This window comes from Diadema antillarum, unplaced genomic scaffold, assembly GCF_040938485.1.
Source record: "Diadema antillarum isolate AM-2024a unplaced genomic scaffold, OU_Dant_1.0 seq00000443_RagTag, whole genome shotgun sequence".
NCBI lineage: Eukaryota > Metazoa > Echinodermata > Echinoidea > Diadematoida > Diadematidae > Diadema > Diadema antillarum.
The window spans coordinates 284,324-304,054 of NW_027271418.1; the positions used below are offsets into that span (position 1 = coordinate 284,324).

Genomic DNA, 19,731 nt, shown 5'->3' on the forward strand with positions numbered 1-19,731 from the left:
GGAAGGAATGAAGGAAAGATCCACATGCCATAAAGTCATCGCTTGGCTGGACCTTGATTGGCCCTACCAACCCTATGAAGAAGAATTCTAACTTCAGAGTGAATTTCACCCATCATGGAGACGAGCTACTTCAGCAGCAAGTGGTGTGATTTTGGCAGATGGACTTTGGGGGATCCATCCTTGACACCAAGGTGGGAGAGTCCCTCGAAGACAAGCGAGCCAGAGCCCAAATACACAAATCCATCTGGGTCTCCCACGGAGGCCTGAAGATCCATGCCTATCGGACAATCTCTTACAAGCAGACGCAAGGCTGCAATACCTCAAAAGGAGATTGAAGAGGGATCCCCAGCCCCCAAAATAAAAGACCTTCAGCGCAACTTCTCGTTCCACTTCCTGGTTTCTTCAGCTGACAAGCAAAAAAAAAACAAACAAACAAACAAAAAAGATTTTCAGCACAAAAACAAAGCCTTACCACTCTCACACCCCAACGTTTCTATCTACAGTGTATTTCTTTCTTGTGCCACTTATGCACTTCCGGGGTTTAAAAAAAAAGGGTGGGGGGGGGGGGGGGGAGGGGCTGAGCCCCTTTGAAATACTTTACAAGTTGTAGGGCCTACTAAGCATTTCTTGTTATTTTTGTGCAATTTGATTATACACATGTGTGGACTATGAGATATCTACTTTAGATACAGACTGAAGTACATTTACAGTACCTTTAGCAATACAGTGGACTCTCATTACAATGAAATCCTCGGGACTGGCAATTTTCTTTCATTATATCGAAATTCTTTTATAACCAAACAAATAAACAATAAAAACATAGAGCATAAAAGGTTGCGGTCCAAATTATTACTTCATTATAACCGGAATTTTGTTATAACCGTGTTCGTTATAACAGGAATGCTCTGTACACTGCCTTGCACATATTTTAATGGGGCTTGCAGCACCAAAGACGCTTGAGCTGAAACAGTGCTCCATTGTCCCAACTCCCAACCACAAAGTAACAAGGGGAGATGTCAAGAAAAAGGGCGGCCATCTTACAAAGCATAATAACTAGTAGATACAATGAAATTGAGTCTGTTTCTTCCACTCCATTGTTGTTATCAGTTGGTCTCCAAGTGGGATTAACACACAAAATTAATCAATACTTTACACTTTACAACATGGTAACACTGCACTTTCCTTTTCCTTAAACCCGTTGAAGACTAGTTCGGAGTATACTCCGACAGCAGCAGTCTATGGGACATGCGTGTTATAAAGTCAGCTCATCCTCAACGGGTGAACAGTACAGTGATCAGCTGATTTCCTGATTTAACACCGGATAAAGTTCACTTGGGCTTCGTAAGTCCACTGACATCAACTGCCACTGGGCTCCTGCAGGCGTTTTATCGTGGCGTCCACTACGTCGTTCACCTCAAGGTGTTTCTGGATAGCCACGATAACGCTCTTCCTTTTCCCCCGAATCGCCTGGTTACTGCTGCTCATATCCTGAAAACAGTCACGACAACAACACAAAAAGAGAAGAAGAAGAAAAAAGACTACTAGATATGTATTTCAACGGCTCATGAGCTAAAACTGACAATGATGTGTCCATTTGCATGATTTTTCACATATGATGTTACAGTGTAACTGACATCACCACATGCCCCTTTTTGCCCCCCCCCCCCCCCCGACCACATTGCACAAGATACACGTAGGCACACTGTGTACTAAATATTTAAGTAAATGCATTGTGTCAAGAGCAAAGAGTTAAAGGTCCTGCTTACCTTTGGGATCAGTGATTTAAAAAATGTTCAGGATGTCACATTTCATGCATATGATGTGTAGGTAGGTCTGTTGTATCAGCAAATATCCTACCATATCAAATTTGTGCAATAAAGCCTAAAACAAACGAAGATATGAGTGTATTTCTCAATAAACCATAACTGTTGACGGTTTAGTCTGGAAACATTTTTATTATAACCATTGTTCACATTTTGTGTTGAACAACGCTTAACATCGATTATACGGATTCAAATTTTTACAGTGGTTGTTTTTATCTCCAACTCACATTTTAGAACTATTTTAAAGCACTAATGCTGGGTTTTTGTTTCATCTGCAAATGGTAAATTATACCTTTAAACATACAGAGTGCACCATAGTAGATGGCATAAATAACATTAAACTAGATATATCGCTACGGCGACTGATATGCCTCCACCATAATGCATGGTTCTCCTAATAGGTCTATAGTACAATGTCCTGACAATGTGTGATGACAGTTTCACATAAACGGCAAAATATTAAAATGACAGGTTTGCCACAAATGTGCAGAATGTTCACTTTCCTAGAACTAGGTTCAATTGGATGAATGATTAAAATGTCAGAGTGCAGGTATTTGGGGAACTGATGATTTTTACTTGACTTTTGACCTTTTTATAAGTTTATGCATTGAGTAATTTTCAAGGTATTGAGAAAAAGTATAATTTCAGTATCAAATGGGAAAATAGCATTATCTAAAACTGGCCTTTGACCTTTGACCTCACAGTTCCAAAGAGAATCACTGTTAGGTTGAACATGCATAAATATGTAAGTTTCATGATGATACCTTGAGTTACTTTTGAGATATGGAGGAAAAAGTGCAATTCAACACTTTCACTTGACCTTTTGACCTTTTGGCAAGAAAATTCCCACAGAATATATATCGGGTAATACATGCATACATCAAGTTTAAAAAAAAAAAACCTTCAGGCACTGCATAAATATAAGGAAAGTAGTGATATTTTGAGGAGTTGACCTTGACCTTTGACCCCTGACTTTTGAACCATGACCCCCAACTTCCCTAGATAATCACTGCCCTTTGGAACAAGCATATATACTAAGTTCCATGAAAATACCTTGAACCATTTAAGAGATATGGAGAAAAACATGAATTTTCAACCTTTTTTTTCACAAAATAAGCTGTGACCTTTGACCTTTGACCCCGTGACCCTAAAATCCAAAACAAAGTATCATCCCCCCAGGATATACCCTCATACCAGGTTTGATGTAAAACCACCACACGGTTCTTGAGATATCGACAAAAACAAAACGGGACGGACGTACGTACGTACGGACGACCCGAAAACATAATGCCTCCGGCCACTTCGTTGGCGGAGGCATAAAAAAAGCAGTGTACTTGATTATGATTGTAACTTTTTTTTCTTCTGTTCTTTACTCGGGCTTTTCAAGTCCCAGCAATTCGCAGATTACTACAGTGCAGTACCAAGCCTGCTGGGATGTAGCTATCTGCCTCAGTGTAACAGGAAGACCATGGTGACACAATTGGGATTAGTGGGATTAGATAATCTCTCTTCACTGACAATAATAGTTCCCACAATTAGCAGAGAAAGCACAGTAAGGATTAATACTAACTTGTGAGCTGTGGTTGGTGACAGTTTATTGAAGTGGCTGGTAAAGGTTCATAATTTGAAAGGATCCATTTGCAAATTGGAAATGGACTGATATGGACTTTAGCCATGATTCCTTGAAAAAGTTTTTTTGTCTCATTTTGTGCCCCCTCCTCCCCCCCCCCCCCCCTCCCCAAGGCATGCTGTCCACCTATAAGAACCTTTAACATATTTTGTGCCACTGACACTGGACAATGTGCACAGTGCTAAGGGGTTTCCTGTGCCTATCAGCACTCAAGGCACACAGAGGGTTAGTTAGAGTTTTAGTAAAACCCCTCCCCCAATACTGCCTCACCAAATTTGAAAAAAAAAAGGAGGCATACAGGGCTAAAGTCTGACAAATTGGGTCACTTTTCATACCAAACAGAAAACATGCCGGGTACTTGATCTCTTTTGGAGAACTTGAGTCTTCTTTCAATAAAAACAATCCAAACAACAAAGCAACACTAAAGAGAAAACATGTCTCAATGATAATTATCTACCAATACCAGTCCCACTTTAGGTGTGTGCACACTTACCAGAGAGTCTAGTCTTTCTATCAGCCTCACATACTCCTCGTGGCAGGAAGCTAGTCTCTTGTCCAGTCTTGATAAAGATTCTTTTTCCTGGTCCTTCTGAAGGTAGCCCTGCATTTATGGATACAGTCAAACAAATTGGTCAAGTGACGCTTGGAAAGGCAATTATAATGCAGACGACTCCTGTTATAATGAAGCCCTGGGGACCTGCGGTTTTCTTTCATCATACTGACATTATTTTCATTGTGGCTGAACAGTTAAATATATAAAGATATTATAGATGTTAATATTTGGATGTGAACTCTTACTTTGTTGTAACAAGAATTTTTTTATAACCATATCTGTTAATAATAGGAGACCACTGTAATGCCAAATTAGACTTTACATGCACATTTATAGAGAACATTAGTCCCCTTCTCAGCAGTTTTGGGCTTGGGTGATAACTGCTATCATTTACCTCTGTCATAATGTATTTTACAAGGGAACCATCCATTTCATACGGTTGCAACTTGCGCTTCAGAGTGTGAGTAGTGGGATCTATGTATGTCAGAGCCGTCTTACAGGACCTTCATTTTATATTCTACCAATGGGTTAAAGTGTTTTCTCTCTTGGTAAATGGCGTGGCATACAGTGTAGTAACACAGAATATGATTCAATTTGCATTTTGGAGTCTCAAACCCAAGCCTTTTTTAATCGGTAGGCAGACATGCTACTGTCTGTGCCAGCTTCACAGCAAATGTAAGGGTAAGATCATACAAAATATTTGATTCTTCAGGAATGTGTAATCAGGTGACTCTCACCGTAAAAAAGTCCTCGGGATCGGCAGTTTTCTTTCATTTTAGCTGAACAACAAAGTATAAAAGGATACAGTGGACTCCCATTATAACAAAGTCCTCGGGACCGGTAGTTTCTTTTGTTATAGCGACATCTTGTTTTAACTGAACACATACACAATTAACAACATATATAGAGCTGATAATGCTGCAGTCTGAATTTTTACATCATTGTAACCCGAACTTTGTTATAATTGTGTTCGCTATATTCGGAGTGCACAGTATAAAGATCACTACTTTGGGACCACAATTTTTACTTGATTGCAACAAGAATTTCATTATATCCATGTTCATTATGATAGAAATATGCTATACTTGGATTTGAGAACTGCATAGGAATGAAAAAAAAGGATATATTTACCTGCTGAACACCATCCACCTCCTCTTTGATCTCTGTCTGCCGCTTGGTGACAGCTTCCGACTTCTTCTCCACCTCAACGATCGCCTTGTAGTTCTCATCTTCCTCTGGATTGGTCTGTTTTGGATGATAAATGTGACTTGATGCAAATATTGCACACAAACACACACAAATCTAATACTAGATGCAATCATATCACATAACACTCTCCATAAACGAACACAGAAGCATTAGCAGTTTGATTTAAAAAAACGCAACAACAAAAAAGATCACAATCAAGATCTTCCTCTGAAAGCAAAACACATAGGATTACAATCATATTCTGACATACATTCTGAAATACATTGCATAGAGTGGAAGGCTTAAAAAAGGACATATTGAATGACTTGATTTATGAACTGGACAGTTAAAAATTGCAGTTGTTGTCTCTTCTTCCATTGAACATTTTACACCACTGGCCAACCATACAAATATAATTCATCAGAGTGGTCCAAAACTTGAAACTGGAGCATGCTGAATGAAGAAAGGGGGAAAAATAGAAAATCCTGAGATGGTAGTATGTCAACGTATAAGAATGCAGGGCACATCATATTTGTCACTGCGTGGACTTCCAATGTCGGCCACTATTTTGTGCCTTATTCTTTAAAGGATGTTGTAGCAAAATCTGTGCATGATACTTGTGCCAGAAATCACAACTGGACCATACTGCTACTGTAAAACATGATATATTCGCGGCATGAAATTTTTGCGAATTGGAGCCGACAGCCTTTTTCGCGGCATGAAATTTTCGCGAATTGCCACTGGCGTTCAATGCATGTAGTGTAGACAAAAACTTTCGCGTGCATTTTAATTTCGCGAATTTTGGCGCTCGCGAAATTCGCGAAATTAAAATGCACGCGAAAATTTCTCGTTTTACAGTATTTTGTCGCTGGGGAGACAAGACCTTGTATCTCAAATATTTGGGAAAATGACTTTTTTGTATCAATGGGGAGACAATCAATTATAAAAAAAAATAAATAAATAAAAATAAAGTGATGTCCCACCCAAATCCTAGCTGTTTTTAATCCCCCAAATGAAGCTACCATGGCATGTCAAAGGAGAGGCTATCCCATTTGATATTTATAAAGCTTTGGCTGCCATGTTTTTTTGCTCTTAAGAACATTTGTCATTTTGTAGATACGAGGTCTTGTCCCCCAGTGATGATTTGTTATTCCTGCTTACTTTTTTGCCAATAAGCATCAGCCTACTCCCCTGCTTCAGCCCAGCGGCCTTCAGTGTCTGCTCTGGATCCTGCAAATGTTTACCTTGGAAGAAAGGAGTACAAAAATCATCGATTCCATGCAAAAAGAAAAAAAAAGCAACAAACAAACAAACAAAAACCCTCTCAATGAATTCAGCTCAACGTCACAACTTTAAAAGATCCATGATTTACAATGAAGGATCTGGAGTACTGTTTCTCAGTGATTTTTTTTATAATTTTGTTTGGCAATCTAATCATCAACATATATATACACTTACAGGGAATCAGATTTATAAGATGACATCACATATAGACAATTATCCTTAATCAATAATGAAAAGCAAGATGTCCTATCATGGCAAAAGGCTATTCTCAAAATACATTACCTCTCTTAAAGCGGCATTCACTATAATTTTCATAATTTTGGCATTATGTAGTACATAAATTGACCACTCCACGCGTAGATTTGTGGAATTTATTGTGGTCCTTGAGCAGAGAAATCAATATTTTGAAAAATCGTAAACAAATTACACCAAACAGTGTTGGTGACAAATATAGGAGCCTCAGAAATGTAGCAGTGTAATATCATTACAATACCGCTTGCTTGACAAGTTCACCTGTGTAGAATCTAGGCATGCCTTCTTCTTTTGTTCTGTTTCCTTGAGCCCCAACTCATGCATTCTTATGATGAGGCTGCCATGTGATCATTCTTGTTCATTGTAATTTGTTACAAATTTTGGAAACATTCTAATTTCTCATCCCAATCACTATCAATTCTGAAACTCTGTACTCACCTAATTTACAGCTGTTCAAATGTAAAAGTCTAAAAATCATCTGAAGGTCTCCTAAAAAAACGAATGTTTTGTTTTGATTTTACTTGGTAGTACATTGTACAAGGGTTTGTAAAACAAATGTATATAGTACACTAACCAGTTTTTAAGCTATAAGGTCATCCATTTGAAGGTATCATCACACCCTATGTGGCTTTTCCGTCTTACCCCTGTGAATCAACTTTTGTCCTCCCGTGGGCACTCCCGTGAGCTCTTCCAGTCTCTGGGATAATTGTCTCACCACAGTTGTTAATGGCAGCTCCACATTGTATTTGTCTGGCCCTATAAAAATGTTGAGCACAAGGGTGAGCTTGGGGATTGTATAAAGAAAATAAAAACAAAAAAACAAACAAACACGTAAACAAACAATATCGGGCCATTCTCAGATTAAGTGTTCAATTCCACGGGAGTAAAACCGAAAAATCGACCACAAAGTAATACATTCAAAGATGTGTTTTTGGTAACTTCAAAACCGGTCAAATACGAAACAAAAAGTGGAACATTCTAAATGATGGCCATTCATTGAGTAAAATTGAATTGAAATAGAGCATCATATATGATTTTTGATCACCAATCAGATACGTTACCGCAAATTTACATGTTGTAATGGACTCCTAACTGTGAATTAAATTTACTGTTTTGATCCAATTTCTGTTCAGGAAAAGACATCTGTCCCCCCTAAAGATATTGGGATTTTTCAAGAGGTAAAGACGTTGTCATCCCTTGCTAGTTGGTAGAAATTATTTCTGTGTGGTAGGTTGAAATATGTTTTTTGCTGAAATAAAATATAACCTTAAGATTCACTTTGTATTTTTAACAAATTTCACCAACAAATAAAGTTCTGAATGCCACAAATCATGCAAAGGGAACGATCCGATCTGGAATTTGCACAGGAAACAAATATGAATTGCTTTCCTGGGGAAATAACTATTGAAAAACATCGAATTGCCTTTGGTAACGTATCTGGTAAAATATAACTAATAATTTTAGTTGTGTATGAATTAATAAATATCACCTGTTTAGTTATTTACTTTATGAATTGATGTAAAAATGAATGATGTAAGCCCAAATTAACAATTTTAAACATTGTACGTAATAGTTCAACTATGAAATGTAGTGGAAAAGAGCCCTAAATATGAGAGCTGAGTTCTTCATTCACAGAATATTCTCATCTTACGTTTGAATGTATTTATCCATCTGACTATAAATATTCATTAAGTTTTGATGGATAATGCAAACAAGGTTTAAAAAATATATTTTTGCAGGCACTTAGAAGGAAGTAGGTACAGTCTCTATGAACTCGATATACTAAAAAGTTGTTTTATCTATGGTAACGTATTTGGCTCACCCCTTTTAATGAAAATGAATAAATAATTGTTCAACTTATCAATGAATCTTGAGTAGTTTTTCATATGTTGAAAAACACTAGAATAAATATGCAACAGAACACTGAAACTTTTCTCGGAAGCTTTTCATAACTACTTTTTACTCTTTCAAAGTTAGGTAACGTATCTGGCGTACCGTAAATGAATCCGTCGGTGAAGTTACAGAGCAATATCTACTGAATATTCTTCATTTGAACATAACTTTAATTTTTCATAGAAGCGTCATTCTATGCAGAATTGTTTTATGAACACTTTGTTTTACATAACATTATTTGTCACCGTGGGTGCCCTGAATAATACGTAACGTATCTGCTAAATCTGAAAAGCAAAAAACTGCTATGCTGAATCATAGCTTCGTCTTGTAAAATAAATGTTAAAAGTTGTTGCATAGAATATGAAAGTGGCTGGGTTTTATAGATTAGAACTTTGGAATTTGTGAACACACAAAGATTTGTTTGTCAAAACATGTACAATTCTTTTTCAGCATTTTGATTATGTGGTAACGTATCTGTCGGAAAACTTGGCATTAAGTTGTGAGACACTGACGCAGAAAGAAAAATCATGTGGAAGTGCTGCTCTTTTTCAACTTCCTGTCCTTTTGGTGTAAGAATGTAATCCTGAGGTCCAACAAAACGAAGCATGTAATGTGAAGGGATGAATTTTGACAAGATTTGATCCCCTGGAAGCACAAGACTAATGAACAAAATTCGGTCACGTATCTGCGGTAACGTATCTGTGGTAACGTATATGGTCGATCATGATATTATGAGAGCGATATCTACCGAATATTTCTCACTTGTACTAAACTTTAATGTTGAATCGATGCGTCATTCCGAGGAGCAGCGTATAATATACAATTTGTCTGACATTGCAATATCTGTCGCAGTGGGTGGTGTGAAATGTATGTAACGTATCTGTCCAAATAAAAATGTAGAAAACCGATATTTCAAACATTGTACCGTATTCTAAAAAAAAAGCTGCTGCACAAAAAATCTAAGTACTTGCAATGTATGAAGTATATCCTCAGGGTTTCATATACTCAGGGTCAGTGCATAGTCTTGTTATTTTCGCAATGCTGTAACACTAAAGAAACCGGTAACGTATCTGGCGGTGAATTTGGCGACAGGTTTCAAAAGGCTATAAAAAAGAAGTCAATAAAAATTTTGGAACTTTTCGAGTATTGTGGTTAGCACATATGATTTGCTTATCGTCAATGCAAATGATATTTGGAAAGTGTGTTTGTGGACGGAGAGGAGCAATAAAACATAATTCTAAAATAGCCGGCGACACTGCGTTTTTGGGGGTCTTAACGAAGTTTAACAGCAAAATTTTATACAAAAAGGCAGACAACCGCATTTGATCGTGTTTATTTTTAACAAATAATGTCCTCGTGATATATTATAAACATTTAAATAGTATCTAATAGGTGGGTCAATCCATGTCAAATCATCCAGTGCTTGTCACCCGACCCCCTCCGATTTTCTTTAAAATCGCACCAAATGTTCCCCGAAGTGTCTGACGGAAAATCCCAAAATATTTTGCCCCAAGGTCAATTGGTTGCTAAGATACAGCCTCACATAGCAACCAATGCGCATTCCAAAATATTAGTTAAAAGAAAATTATGCATTTTTGATTGATTGTGGTAGCATGGATATTTATGCAAAGGTGTTCATTATCTGGAAATTGAGAGAACTTTATAGTCTTTGCAAGAAAAACTGACTGTGACGCGAAATTTACTTTTCGTTAACGTGCACGAGGTCACCGAAAATGGTGTTAAATATTAATTTCGAAAATTTTAATGCATATTTAGAGGCTAATATCTTCCACATTTTATCACCTTAGGTTCTAAAATATTATGCTGTTGAAGGCTTTGACTTGCTCAGTAATTCTGAAAAAAATCAGCGGATTCGTGCCAACAGTTTTTACGGAGAGCGCCCTCAAAGTTGACAAAAGTGAAAAATGTGCCAAATTCAAGGTCACGGATCACCCTTCATCCCACCTAGGAATGGCATCAATTTTTGTGTATTGATAGACATTTATCTATATTATCTTGGATTACCAAAGAAATTTTGCTACCGAAATGTTCAATGGTAAATTTACCCCACTGAAAATGGTCGTAAACGGCCAAATTCCCATGAAATATCACATATTGGGTTTAGAGGACATTTCAAATGTCCATGCTTTCAAGATGAAAAGCCCTAGCCCTGTGATATTTCCTGTAGGGGTAGTCTGTTATACATATTTTAGTAATATATACCACAAAACACTTTTATTACATAATAATGACCTTGAAATTTAACCCAAAATTTGATAAAAACAATTGGCTGCTCCATTTTCCTCATTGCACTGCATGTAATATGCGTTTTGAAAGACTTTTCACAGAGCAATATTTCAAGAATTATGAAAGCTGACAGCCTACCATATTAAGGCTCTAAACTATTTGTGCTCTTCTTTCAGATTTAGTATCAATTTGATCATGAATGTCATACCCTTGACCTTGAAGTGCTTCTAAAAATAGCTGTAAATTTGTTAACTACAAATTACACACATGACAGGTATTTTTATGGCATGATATACTTGTGATTCTTTCACAAACACAAAAGTTTTTATAGTGTAATTGTTGTATACTGGAATTAATCTATACGTGCTTGCAAGTATGTTACAATAAATTACTTTGTTCTGACAATGACCCGCAATTTCAATCACAAAAGGGACAGTAATATTTTGTGATTTTGTGTGCATTTCCTATGGAAAACAGTGCTTTGTGGTGAAACTCATAAAAACTTGACCATTTTTACTACCTATCACTTTGATTGATTAATTCTATTCAAATTATGGTAGATAAAGTGGGCTATGACAATTTCCAATAAAAAAAAACACAAATGCTGTAGAAAATAAAAAACAAAGAAATACATAACAAATTTTCAAAAAACAAGAAAATACATAAGAATGGAAATGATTTTGGAAGTTGTCATAAGTTACAGAACAAATCCCCCCAAAAAGAAGACTCTCAGTGCTTTTAACGTGCATTTCACAGGCTAGAATAAGAATCTTATGTGTTGGGCGCAATGTCCATAACAGGTGTTTATGGGCAGGAATAGGCATTTCTCCTGATTTTGAAGGTCATAAATTCAGGGTCATTGTCAGAACAAAGTAATGAATTGTAACACATCTTGCAAGAACCTATAGATTTAATCCGGTATATAACATTTACACCATAAAAACTTTTGTGTTTGTCAAAGAATCACTAGTATGTTATGCCATAAAACACCTCTCGTGTGTGTAATTTGTAGTTAACAAATTTACAGCTATTTTTAGAAGCACTTCAAGGTCAAGGGTATAGCATTCATGATCAAATTGATACTAAATCTGAAAGAAGAGCACAAATAGTTTAGAACCTTAATATGGTAGACTGTCAGCTTTCATAATTCTTGAAATATTGCTCTGTGAAAAGTCTTTCAAAACACATATTACATGCAGTGCAATGAGGAAAATAGAGCAGCTAATTGTTTTTATCAAATTTTGGGTTAAATTTCAAGGTCATTATTATGTAATAAAAGTGTTTTGTGGTATATATTACTAAAATATGTATAACAGACTACCCCTACAGGAAATATCACAGGGCTAGGGCTTTTCATCTTGAAAGCATGGACATTTGAAATGTCCTCTAAACCCAATATGTGATATTTCATGGGAATTTGGCCGTTTACGACCATTTTCAGTGGGGTAAATTTACCATTGAACATTTCGGTAGCAAAATTTCTTTGGTAACCCAAGATAATATAGGTAAATGTCTATCAATACAGAAATATTGATGCCATTCCTAGGTGGGACGAAGGGTGATCCGTGACCTTGAATTTGGCACATTTTTCATTTTTGTCAACTTTGAGGGCGCTCTCCGTAAAAACTGTGGGCACGAATCCGCTGATTTTTTTCAGAATTACTGAGCAAGTCAAAGCCTTCAACAGCATAATATTTTAGAACCTAACGTGATGAAATGTGGAAGATATTAGCCTCTAAATATGCATTAAAATTTTCGAAATTAACATTTAACACCATTTTCGATGATCTCGTGCAAGTTAACGAAAAGTCAATTTCGCTTCACAGTCAGTTTTTCTTGCAAAGACTATAAAGTTCTCTCAATTTCCAGATAATGAACACTTTTGCATAAATATCCATGCTACCACAATCAATCAAAAATGCATGATTTTCTTTTAACTAATATTTTGGAATGCGCATTGGTTGCTATGTGAGGCTGTATCTTAGCAACCAATTGACCTTGGGGCAAAATATTTTGGGATTTTCCGTCAGACACTTTGGGGAACATTTGGTGCGATTTTAAAGAAAATCGGAGGGGGTCGGGTGACAACTTTTCTGAAAATTGGATGATTTGACGTGGATTGACCCAGGTTTCAGGGAACCGCAAACGGTCATGGAATGTCGGCGACACCAAAATTCCGTATTTGCACACTTTTACTGAGAATGGGCCTATCAGGGAAATAAAGAATTACAGCCTTGGGTAGACTTCTGCGACTATAAAGGTCTGAAAGTCATCATTAACTAAATAGCATATTCAATAAAACTATTAAAAAAAAATGTAAATATTGCAACACACTGCAACAAAGGCCTAGACATCTAGACCCTATCAACAAAACACATCCTAGGCCCTAAACGAAATTTGCGAAACCCAGTGTCAACAGTACACTGCCGCCCTTTTAATTTTGATATATAGGGTTATTAGTGGACCTACCTATGACCTAGGCCTAATCCACACTTTTCTACAAAATCATGAAAATTTATGGCCACTATTTACTATTATATTAATATTACCAGTACGCGTACCACAGGGCTGCCAACTCTCTTCTTCTTCTTCCAATAAGTACATCACTCTCAAAGAGTATTGTCGTACTGGGTGCTATAGGTGTGACTACAGGAACAAACATAACATCTGGTGCAAGATAAAGTTAATGGTGCAAGTAAAAAAAACCTCCTTAGTATGAGGGTTATCGGAGTGTAAGTGGTTTCAAACTGCTCCGAAAGGTCTCGAGAGACGGAGCTGAAACCACAGCTGTGGGAAGGCCGTTCCAGATGCAAACAACACTTGGGAAGAAACTGTGTTGATAAGAGAGGATTCTGCAGTGATGTTGCCGGAGTTGGGTGTGGTGGCCTCTGGTCAGGTCTGATGAATGATACAGATATGGTGGGGAAGCAGGGATAGCAATAAGGCCGTTGATGATCTTGTATAATATGATGGCCTTGTTGTGCGCACGACGCTCCTGTAGAGACTGCCAGTGAAGATTGTGTAACATTAGAGCCACGCTACTTTGTTGGTTGTAGTCAGCCGTCACAAATCTTGCTGCACGTCGTTGGACCATTTCTATATCAGATATGAGTTCTTTGGTGTGGGGATCCCAAACTGAGGAGGAGTATTCAAGCGTTGGGCGGACATATGTCTTATAAGCTTGTTCCTTGATGTTGGACGGACACCTCCTCAGATTGCGCTGAAGAAAACCAAGTGTACTATTACTCTTCTTACAGATATTTTGTATGTGTGGTTTCCAGCTAAGATTGCGATGAAGTGTGACTCCGAGATATTTCGCTTCATCAACAGTGCGGAGTGCTTTTCCATGGATTGAGTACTGGATATCTCCTACGATATTCTTCCTTTTGTTTGATATCCTGAACACTTCACACTTCTCCGTGTTGAAGGTCATTTGCCACTTCCTCTCCCATTCCTGTATGTTAGCAAGATCTCTGTGAAGAATGTCAATGTCTGTAGGTGAGTCAATTGTACGGTATAACAGGGCATCGTCAGCATACAGGCGGATATTTGAAGAGACACACTCTGGGAGGTCATTGATGAACACCAGAAAGAGCAAGGGTCCAAGGACAGTGCCTTGAGGAACACCAGATGTTACATGTGTGATGTTGCTTTTAGTCCCTTCTAGTATGACCTGCTGTGTACGCCCTGTGAGGAAGTCCCTGATCCAATGTAGGATCTGTCCCCTGATTCCGTAGAAATGAAGCTTTTGAAGAAGGCGCTCATGTGGTACTCGATCAAAAGCTTTGGAGAAGTCGAGCAGGATGGCATCCATCTGTTTTTTATCTTTAAGTCCAGTGGCAAGATCGTGAACAGTTACCAAGAGCTGTGACTCACACGAACGTTTCTTCCTAAAGCCAAACTGGCAATCAGAAAGAAGCTTGTGGTTATCAAGGTGGCAGATAATCTGGCTGTGTATTATATGTTCAACAACTTTACAGATGATAGATGTCAGAGATATGGGCCTATAATTTTCCGGTCTGTGTTTGTCCCCCTTTTTATAGATTGGTGTGACATATGCTGATTTCCATTCTTGCGGGATCTTTCCTTGGTGGAGTGTGGCATTGAAGAGGAGTGTCATAGCAGGGGATAGTTCATCTGCCACTTCTTTGAGGAGATAGGCTGGTAGACCGTCTGGACCACTGGCAGAGTGGGGCTTGAGTTTGCTTAGAAGCTTCCTTACCCCTTCCTTGTCAACAGAAAAGACAGGAACTGTTGGATGTGGGCTCTCTCCAAGGTCTGGCAGGTCAGATGTGGTCTCCTGGGTGAAAACTGATGTAAATTGTTCATTCAGCAGGTTGGCTTTTGCAGCAGGTTCAGTCTGAAGAAAGCCATCTTTCATTAGAGGAGCAACTCCAGAGTTTTCGCACCTTCTGCTTTTGATGTATGACCAAAATTTCTTTGGCTTGCCTTCCTCTTCGCATAGCATGTCACTGATGTAAGTGTGGTATGCAGATCTGCATTCGCGTTGCATTAGTTTTTTGAGGTTTTTGTAGCGAGTCCAGTCCTTAATCTTCTTTGACCTACGAGCCTTCTTGTAGGCTCGCCCTTTCCTTCTGGAGAGTGACTTAAGATTTTGGTTTATCCATGGTTGACTATAACGTGCTGATGATAGTTTGGAGGGGACCATAGTGTTGATGATCCTGTGCAGTTCAGTCGATATCTGACTCCAAAGATTATCAATGTCTGTTCTGACTGTATTTGCCTCCAAGTAGTTGTCGCAAAAGGTTCTAGTTTCTGACTTGATTTTGTCCATGTCAGCCTTCTTCCACAAGAAGATGTTACGGCGGATTGGTTTCTGCCTTTTGGCACGGACATCAGATAGTGTTAGAACCATGTCATGGTCGCTTACTCCTGGAATGGGCACACATTTGCTTACAAGAGCAGGCCTGTTTGTGAGGAACACATCTAGAGTCTTATCATTCCTTGTTGGAAAATTGACAATCTGAGTCAATCCAATATCACTGAAAGTGGACAAAAATTGATTGTTGATGACGCTTGTGTACTGGTGACCAATTATTGATGATGAGTTCCAGTTGATATCAGGAAGATTCAGGTCTCCGCTGACCCACACTACAGCAGAAGGGTTACTAAGAACCACTTGTCGGATAGACTCGCACATTGTTTGTGCATAGGTTAAGTCATTTTTTGGTGGTCGGTAAACAGAGATGATGATGAGCGGTTGCTGACCATAAACTTGTATTTTGGATGCAACAAGTTCACAGTCATTGACAATTTGAATCTTACAGTCGATTAAATCCTTTTTGGTGGCAAGCAGTACACCTCCATATCCATCGGGACGATCTTTTCTGATGGGTGGGTTATAACCTGGCGGCATCATTTCGGCATTAAGTAGCGAAGGCTTCAGCCAAGTTTCATTTGCAACAATGACATCGGGTTGACTTGCATCAACTGCTTCCCAAAAGGCTTCTCTTTTGGCGCTCAAGCTTTGCAGGTTGACTGAGAGGACCTTCAATGGCTTTGCAACATTCTTTCTTCTTCTGCCTTTTTTGATCACTGGAGAGGATTGGTGTACAGGAGGTCCAGGGTTGATCTCTGAGTTTGGAGAAGCCTGTGTGGTGTTGCTCGAGATGGAGGGTGGAGTGGCTGGTAGGTCTGAGTCATTACAAGGTAATGACGTACTGGCATCTGTACGATTAGCAGGTGAATCTCCTTCATCTAGTAACGCTTGGAAGTTATTGTCAGATTCACTGATGTACGAGTCGAGAAGAGAAAGTGAATGGTTAGGGCTGTCGCAGACCATGCATATCCAGGTAACGTTGGATTTGTTGACCCTCTCGTAAGATTCTGATGTCATTCCCATGCAGTCTGTGTGGTACCAAGTATCGCATTTGTCACAAGCAACTGCTGTCCTTGTTTTTGACCAGCGGACGGCTTTCTTGCAGACTCCGCATGGGAATTTAGGAGTGCGTGGGCCTGGGTTGATTTCCGTGTCATGAGATTGAATGATTAAAAGTACTGCAAGATACATTAACACAGAGTTCTTGTTGGGTTCAGGTCTAAATCTAGAATGGGTAAGGCTTGACATAGATGTCATCCATGAGGCTTGGAGAAATTTGTAAGTTATGTGAAGACTTCTTTTCGAGAAACAAACAGCTGGATGACGTAGATCAGGGTCGAAGTCTAAAGTTTTCCCTTCTGTCTCACTCGAGTTTGGGGTAACGAGTTGCTCATGGTTCATAATGTTCGTCATGACAATGGGCATAAAGAGGAGCCCAGCTAGTACCTGAGAGTTGAACATGATTCGTCTTAATAACGCGTAAAGGGTATCGAGAAACGTTGTATGGGCTACTAATGAATGCACTATCACCACAAAGCAATGAAAAAATAAGCTTGCGGAATCCACGAAATATCAAACAGCAATTTATCACGTCAGTGAAAATCAAGATCTGAAACTCTTCTAACAAAAAATATTACTCCGACGACGAGTCTTGGTTTTAAGGCCTGCACGCTTAGATTGCGGTTGGTAGGTGTGAGCGATGCTTCCAGAGTTTGTAACCTTTGCATCATCCAAATATCAACGTGATCACTGATCACTATCGCAGTATCACGTACCACATTCAAAAGTCTCAGTCATCACCACATTTTTTATCTTGGAAGTTCGGTTTTGTAGACAGCATGCATCTAGCAAAGTCTGTTTATCAAACAACTAAATAATTCCAGATGGCTTGTCATAAACAAAATCACGTCGATAACAATAATTCATATACTGTATACATCACCGCATTCTGTCTTGGAAGTTTCGTTCTGTCATGCCATGTCTCATGCAAACATAGAAATTGCATATGTGGGACTGAGCCAGGTTGGCTTTTTTAAGATGGCTGCACAAGTCTTGATGAATACCCGCGAATCATAAGAAAAAGATTGTAAAATATGCATCCAGGAATGACAAATTTTCATTCAGAATAAGTCTAGGTGGCCAGTCATTAATATTTTCAATGAGGTTTACTCAAATTAGTGACTTGAAACATGTAAATAGTGAGAAAATATAAAAATTTTTGGGAGCACCAGAGAGACGTGTGTTCCTGCGATCACATCCCATAGCACATTGAGCGTGAGACTCACACATTTTGGTCCTTTCTCACTCTAAAACTTTATTTCATTTGCATGCATTTCTATTGATCTCACTCATTTGTACTCCTAAATTATAGCATTGGCCTATGGGAGTCTCACTCTCAACTAGTTTCCAGCGTTGGCAGCCCTGGTACAAGTAGCAGTAATAAAAAATTTGTAGGAGTCTAGGACAATTCATATTCAAATAAGGATTGTACATCTGTTATCAGACATCCTAAGTGTTAATTGTTAATAATCGCACACTGTTGTTAAATTGGTTGTAAAATAGAACCCAACTTAGACGCAGACGCTAATTAATAAATTTAGTAATAAACAGAGCAGAATTCCTCGGCCTATCTACTTCCTAGGTAACTATACACAGCCCAGTTGCACCATGCAGTCGTCGCTCACTCGCTGTATATTCGCACCGCGTATGCTAAGTAAATTTTAGTAACACTCAGCGTCTGGTCGGGCTAAATTTTGCTTCCTAGGCGCCTATGCTGCCATCGTCACCACCCTTGTTCATTGTGGTTTGTTATAAATTTTGAAACACCCCAAACACCCTTATTCCTCACCCCAATCTCTACAAATTCTGAAATTTTGCACTAAGTGTAATCAATTTACAGTTGTTCATACGTAAAAATCTGATAATCATCCGGAGTTAAGTGTATGCCCCACAAAAATTCCTATAGATGGGACTACAAGTAGCTCGCAGTCTTTGTTATTAACTCTGAAAACTAAAAAGTTGGCCAAGGTAGAGTCTAGTGAAGAGAAAAAATATTCACAAGTATTGATATATCATCTAACTATCACAATCATAGCCATACCATGAGAGACAGACAGCCGTACAACTTCGTTTTCCTCGCTTTCCATGTCGAACTCACACTCACACAGTTCACGGCAAAGATAAATAAAAGGGCGCCTCTTTGGTTCACGGAATGCCGCACGTATAAATGCACACACGGGACCACGCATGCACGTACGTCGCACGTACCATACACGTCCGAGTACACACCACAGAACTCTTACACAGAGTTCTGCGGTACACACGTGCGGATTGCCAGTGCCGCCAGGGAGCGGAGATGTAAAATGCTTCCAAATCCAATTCTGTGGACATCTCCCTATATTATCATTTTATTATGCATATATCTACAAAATGTTGGGTTTTGCTTTCCTTTTTAACACGTACAAATTGAAATAAAGATATTGTACTTAATATGTGCGTGGAATATGGTACTGATAGTGTACCATCTGTGTACTTGGGTGGAATATACAATTATGCTCTGATGACATTTTGAAAACTTTTGTTAGTACAAAGCTGGATTTCCCGACACAAAAACTTTCTTGGAAAAACGTGTTTTCGTGCTCTGTTGGATTGAAATTAATGAATAACATACTGATTGTTCTAATTACATGATTATGCTATCATGCGCTAGCCGCTAGGTTGCCTAAGGTGGCAACTAAGCTTTTATCAAGTTCAATACCCAGGTAGAACACGATTACTGCGACAACAAAAAACAAACAAACAAAAACATATACGTAACAATATCTGGGTCAAAAGCAACAACAACAATAACAACAAGAACAACAACACCGGACTACTATGTTAATAACATATCGTATTTATTTTGTTGATTGTTACCCTATAGGGGCTACTTGCTATTTTGTTTCTTTGTATTTTGTATGTTATTGTACAGCGCATAGAGAAGCATTGGCTTATTTTGCGCCTTAAAATAACAACAATAATG

The 19,731-nt window shown here is 38.4% G+C and overlaps 1 protein-coding gene across 1 annotated transcript; it reads right to left on the bottom strand.

Moving 5' to 3' along the window:
- Positions 1-890: 890 nt before the first annotated feature.
- On the bottom strand, positions 891-18,867 carry LOC139732702 (BAG family molecular chaperone regulator 1-like). Its single transcript, XM_071643554.1, has 6 exons — positions 18,811-18,867; positions 7,373-7,486; positions 6,356-6,438; positions 5,138-5,251; positions 3,947-4,054; positions 891-1,488 (listed from the first exon to the last, which is right to left on the bottom strand). The coding sequence occupies exons 1-6, from the start codon at positions 18,854-18,856 to the stop codon at positions 1,357-1,359; spliced, it is 597 nt and encodes a 198-aa protein (XP_071499655.1). The 5' UTR covers positions 18,857-18,867; the 3' UTR covers positions 891-1,356.
- Between the last annotated feature and the right edge of the window lie 864 nt (positions 18,868-19,731).

Excerpts from the sequence above, each read along its gene's own strand:
- LOC139732702 (XM_071643554.1), bottom strand. The coding sequence starts at position 18,856 with ATGGAAAGCGAGGAAAACGAAGTTGTACGGCTGTCTGTCTCTCATG. Across the intron at positions 4,055-5,137 it reads AGGTGGATGGTGTTCAGCAG|GGCTACCTTCAGAAGGACCA; the intron begins GTAAATATATCC and ends CCATAAATGCAG. Across the intron at positions 1,489-3,946 it reads TAGAAAGACTAGACTCTCTG|GATATGAGCAGCAGTAACCA; the intron begins GTAAGTGTGCAC and ends GACTGTTTTCAG.